Source organism: Limulus polyphemus, unplaced genomic scaffold (assembly GCF_000517525.1).
Source record: "Limulus polyphemus unplaced genomic scaffold, Limulus_polyphemus-2.1.2 Scaffold2449, whole genome shotgun sequence".
Taxonomy (NCBI): domain Eukaryota; kingdom Metazoa; phylum Arthropoda; class Merostomata; order Xiphosura; family Limulidae; genus Limulus; species Limulus polyphemus.
The window spans coordinates 48318-54352 of NW_013668059.1; the positions used below are offsets into that span (position 1 = coordinate 48318).

At 31.7% G+C, this 6035-nt stretch overlaps 2 protein-coding genes across 3 annotated transcripts in view; one reads left to right on the plus strand and one right to left on the minus strand.

Annotated features, from left to right (window-relative positions):
• Positions 1–1577, minus strand: part of LOC106466985 (serine/threonine-protein kinase Chk1-like) — a 21193-nt gene extending 19616 nt beyond the window's left edge. For both annotated transcript variants that reach the window (XM_013927296.2, XM_022395065.1), the window contains exon 1: positions 1353–1577. The gene's annotated coding sequence lies outside the window, so the exon portion shown is untranslated. The remainder of the gene's footprint in view (positions 1–1352) is intronic.
• A 1247-nt stretch (positions 1578–2824) lies between these two features.
• Positions 2825–6035, plus strand: part of LOC106466986 (transmembrane protein 50A-like) — a 31344-nt gene continuing 28133 nt past the window's right edge. The window contains exon 1 of the mRNA XM_013927298.2: positions 2825–3806. Within this exon, the coding sequence (XP_013782752.1) occupies positions 3708–3806 (99 nt within the window). The 5' untranslated portion in view covers positions 2825–3707. The remainder of the gene's footprint in view (positions 3807–6035) is intronic.

The window sequence follows — 6035 nt, forward strand, 5'->3', positions numbered from 1 at the left end:
TCACGCTGAAACCACAATGCTTTACAGTTGGCTGCAATGTGTTGAGCCAAAACTCTTGGTGAGGCACTCTCCAGACCCATATCCTTCCACTGATTGAAAATTGAACGAATCTTGATTCGACTGAGAACAATACAGTCTTCCAAGAGTCCAGAGGCTTGGTCATCATATCACTTGCCCACTTCTTTCATCTGACTATGTTGGCATGTCTTAATAAGGGCTTCTGTCTAGCTGCTCTGCAATGATAACCCAATCTGTGGAGAATCCGTCGAACAGATTTTGGGCTCATCCCACCAACTTTGTCCACTTTTGCAGTCGTTAATCTGGGATCCATTTCGATACTCCTCTTGACAGCCCTTTTTGTCCTCTCCGATGGACCAGGACGCTGCTCAGTTGTTTCCTTGCCGTGTTTCCTGAATTGCACGGTGATTCTGTTGACTGTAGAAAGCGGGATTACCAAATTCTGCGAAATTTGCCGCTGACTTATTCCACCATCTGCATGACCAACTATCCTTCCTTTAACAAAATCTGACAATTCGAGAGAACCTTGAGTTCTAAGCATGTTGTAGCACAAGATAATTAGTGTGTGGACCGTTTTCATTTATATAGTGCTCTGTGAACACAAATTAGTTAGTATAAATCAGTTAAATGATGAAAAATTAGGTGTCTATTTACTTGTGACCACTCAGTGTGTGTGTGTATATATATATATATATACATACATATCTATTAACATTTAATTTATGAAATAATTGATTATGACACAATTACAGTTAACCTTAGAGAATTATGTTGTTGTTAGCACCAGTCCCAGTCCTGAATTTGATAGTGGAAAAAAACAAAACAAAAAACTACCAGCCATTTTCTAGTGCCTTCAAAAGTTAAGGTCAAGAATTGATGCTAATGTAATTTTAAAAATTAAGCATATTAATTCTTACTATAACTTAAGTTACTTAGAATAGAAGTTTGATAATATTAAAATTACATAGATAACAGACAGGAATTGAAACTCTTGTGCTATATTGTATTACAAGTTTAAACTATAAGTTTAATTTAAATTTTAAACTGCTAGCACTTGGAGCCGAGCCATTGTTTACATTTCAATTTCAAAACTCAGTATTAATAAACTATTAAAAGTATTATAAATCTACCAATGCCATGATAATCTAGTACTGTACTATCACTCCTTATGGTACAAACTAGTAGCAGTATTACTATTAGTGTAACGTTACTAAGACTACAAGTATCACTAACTTATTAAGTTATTTCTAGGTACTATACAATTAAAAGTACAGTTATCAAACTGAATTTAAAATTAATTATGCAGTATCATGAGACAGTGATATCTTACTTACCAACGAAACATAAAATTCATATTTGTATATAACTTACAAGTTTACATTGCTAAGTTATTTTCCCACATAAAAAAACTATAGCATTACATAAGAACGTTAACAAATTACAATGGTTCTGTATAGATGTATCTATACACACTATAATAGTCTATATAATTAACGAGGTTTAAAACTAAACAAACGTTTGAATTTATCATCACAAAATTCCAATTCCCGCCGAAATACAAACGCTCATATATAGGTGACGCACTTCGACAAAAAACAAAACAACAAATAAACACAACACAACGTCAGACTATAGTAAAATATCATATAGTGTCGAAAATTATATACGTTTTTATTTAGTAATTAATATACTGATTGGAAAAAATTATAGCATTACTTATTGCATATTGAAATAAAACGTTCACTATTTTTGTAAACAGAGTATATATGTTAGATTTTAATGTCAGGGAGCAAATATAATTGTTTTAAAAAGTATAGGTAATAAAGGAAGTAAAGGATTGGTTTCGACAAAAGATTCTGAAAAATCTCAATTTCGTAAGTATTCAATTCTGAATTCTATCATGCTCTCAGCTTTACTAGTGATCCATAAGTAACAGTTATAATTAGTAGAAGTCGAATACCCCATAAGGTACACAGACAAATACACTTACCCATGGTTCACAATGAAGATGAAAGTACTTGAAACAAAACTAAATAAATAAAAGTTACAGGTATTTTCATGTATTACTTTCTCAGAGTATATGAAAATTTAAATTATTTTGTAAACAATTAATTTTCATGCAGCAAGGTTTTTATTATGCCATAGATAAAGCTGAAAGAACGTTCGGATGTCAATAAGTAAATTAAAAAAAAAAAAACGCTGAAACATTATAAGAAATTACAAAATATCATGGGTTAACTTAATCCAAGACAGCATTCAATACCTTTTGTGCTTATAGGAGGCTGTAGAATACTTGACACAAACTTACTTCATTCCTTACTTTCACCTAGATAGTTAGAACTAAACTGTATTACCCTGTTCTATCGAAATATGTAGTATGTTCCCCCAAAAATACAACACTTCATTATATTGTTACGTCTCCGTTTGTTAATTAACTTTCCGTAACTTCGTTCCGACGAAACTTTAACGACACAAGTCCTTTCTTAATAAAACTGGTTTATTCTTTCCGAATATAACTTTACTGATACACTCAACTTCAACAATCGCGCTAAACAAACGCTGTAACGTCTCTCGTGCTCTCTGACTGCAGTTCAATTACTCACTGTCTATACACACATTACATTACCGCGTCACATTGTCCCCCTCTTATATATACCCGACTACCCTATATCTAGTAAATACTAGAGCATTCGCCAAAGTACAGGATAGTTCTAGAAACTAGAGGGCGCCACACCAGTCACGTGACCTCGATGACGCAACAATATTTATAAGTCGCTGTTTGCCTATTTATTATTATATTAGCATAATATACTTCCATACTGAAACTTCTTTACAAATTTACAATTGTATACTTGAAATGAGATTATAATAACTCGATTCAATTAATTATAATACGTACTTATATGTAGTTCTAAATATGTAATTTTTGGTGGACAATAACCACAGCATTGGATAAAGCACCAATGCAACATTAAATTTGGCTTTTAAGCGTGTGCGTATGCGGTTGTACGTGAAGGAAGATGAGTTTTTCAGTGGTCATTTATTCGACGGTGTATGTCTGCAATTTATATGACCACTTGTTTTCGAGCTATTATTGTTCAAATTTTTATTTTGAGGTTCCTAGATGTACGTCTGCATTCTGTATGACACTTGGTTCTCTCATTATTTCTGAACAGTACTGTTCTAGAAAATCTCTTTCAATAAATCAGTCAATCCCATAGTTAAACTGTTTGGCTATTGCCATTGTTGTATGGCTATCGAGTTTCCCGGATATGATGTATGGTAGAAAAGGTTATTCTAGGTCAGAACAGTGTTTAATATGTCATAAGAAAAGCAACAACAACATTTGAAAGAAAAACAAACGCCATCTTTAGTGATACTTTAATATTCGATAGTGTAAATTAAGTTCTGATTCCATGTAATATTGCTTAATATCTGAAGTATGACTAAAAATCTAAAACATACAGAGGAGAGAGAAAAAACATAAAAAATGAATACAATCATTTTCGATTGTATGTCGAATAATTCTGAACACTTAGTAAAAATCTAAGTGAATATTCAAAGATTATAAGAAAATAAATAGTACTAGTCGTTTAATCATGAAGTTAAATACAATGTAATAATCAAATATAATTTTTATGTGCTTTTGAAAATGTGGATTTTGTAATCGAAGCAAGCGCAAATTCAACATGGCTGGTTGTTTAGATAACGTGCAATTCAACCGTCCAGAATGGTTGGAATTAGGGGAAAGAAGAAATATTATAGCTTCCATTGGAGCCGGAGCAATGGTAAATAGGAATTACCCAACCTTATGGCCATATTTCTTTTAATTATTATTTGACATTATCAGCCCATAATTACCGTAAGTTTTAAAAGTTAAAAGCTTAAACAGTTAGGCCTTTTTCATTATGGTAAACAGTCGCTAATGGCAACCGTGATTAATAATAGTATAAACTATAATTGTTAACAATGTTGCAATTTTAATTATCAAACAGTTCATGTTATAGAACTTTTTGTATATTAGCTTATATCAAAGTTAGTTTCTGTATGTTATTTTAAATGAAATATATATGTATATATAATAATATCTACAAATATTCACATACTTTGTAAGTTGTTTTACCAAATTAAAATATGTTACTTTGCTATAAGACATTGTTTATAAATATAAGGACTATACCGACGTGTAATAAAAGGCAAGTATTTTGTATGCTATATAATCATTCATGAATATTAAAGTATTTATTAGTCTAACAATTACATTGTGAGGTTTCTCTACTTTTAAGTTAACATTTGAACACATACCTGTGTTGTACCAGTTGTCTAATGTAAGTGATCTCGACTGTGTCTGGCATCCCAAGGGTCATGGGAGCCTTTGAGGAAATTATGAAATCATTGAATGAATGATGCAACAAGTGTGTGAAGTTTTTGTTTTATTTATTTTTTGTAAATACTAATATATTGAATGAGTAATGCTTCATCTCTTTAACCTCTGCTGTCTGGTTGTGTTACAGGAGAAGAATGTCTTTTTTTTATTCCTTAAAGTTTATTTGAGAATTTTGTGCAAAGCTACAGTAGAGCTGTTTGCACATAGCAATCCCTAATTTTCAACTGGTAGACTAGTAGAAAAGCAGTTAATCAACAGCACTCACCCCTAACTCTTGTTTCATCGAATGCTGAGATTTGACCACCATTTATAGTGCATCAATAGCTGTAAAGTATATGGAGAGATTTTTTTTTGGCAACAGGATACAAGTCGTAAATCCTCTGATTCAAAGTCTGAATATGTTAACCACTAGGTCACTGTTGGCCCATTTTTAAGTATTCTACATGTTGTGTGATTGAATGTTTTAAAGTTATTAAATAATTTAAGATTAAACTATGTGTAAAACTGTATTATTGTATTAGCCTTTTTTTTGGGGAATGGCAGTTATTCTCTGTTGGTATTTTGCTACTTGTAGTGAATGCTTTCCTGTTTTGGCTATTTATCTTAAATATACAGCATAGTTACGTACAGATATAGGTAACAAAACTGACCCAGAAGATACAAACTTTTAACATGACATACAGACAACAAAAAACAATTTGGTCCTTCCAAGCTCACATGTACACCCACTCTTGAGAAAAGTAAAAGTTTAAACTCACCATTTAATTTTCAGGAAATCATCAATTCCCCTCTTAAACTCCTTTAAAGTACTGGTCTCACTACTGCCAATGGTAACTCCTTCCATAAGTCAATAACCTTGTTACATCTATAAAAATAGAAAGCAAAACACCCAATTATGCAATTATCACTGTATGTAAAGTTTCCTCTACTGTACTTAGACTCTTGCAACCACATCCTCATTAGTGGTTGTAGGATTTTAGAAACACAGAAACGAGTAGATGACAAAAAGCCACTGAACTTATCAAATTCACTCATAAACAGTAGATAATGCAAATACATGTAGCCTTTTGTTCCTAACCAAATTATGAAGAAATGCAAACTCTTCTATGAAATATTTTTCAAACAAGCAATGCATAATAATTGGCAATTTTGGCTGAGGAAAAGCCTGTATCTAGGCTTTCAATGCTTATAATAGTAACATATAACATTCCTGTCACTATATGGATATCAGACAGATTGTTTAAAGGCAGATTACTTAATACACCACCATAATAAATACCTGAATCTCACCTTTACCCAAAAACAGAATTTCCTACCTTCTGACTTCAAATGTTGCTTCATAAGCCATGTCTATGAAATTAAAAATCATAATAATGACTATTTAATGTATCTCTTTAACAAATGAATATCCTTTCAATACTTAAATATAATAGAGAGACCAAAACTAACTACAATATTTAAAAAAAGTCCTAAACAAGAGTTTTTACAAAGCAAGAATAAAGTACTTATCATTGATTTACAAGATCAGAGACCATAAGTCAGTACCAGAGTTAACATTTAAATAGTATCAAGATCAGAGACCATTCAAGTGTCTCCAGCCAATATGGTTGAGATTTATATTTTAACATAA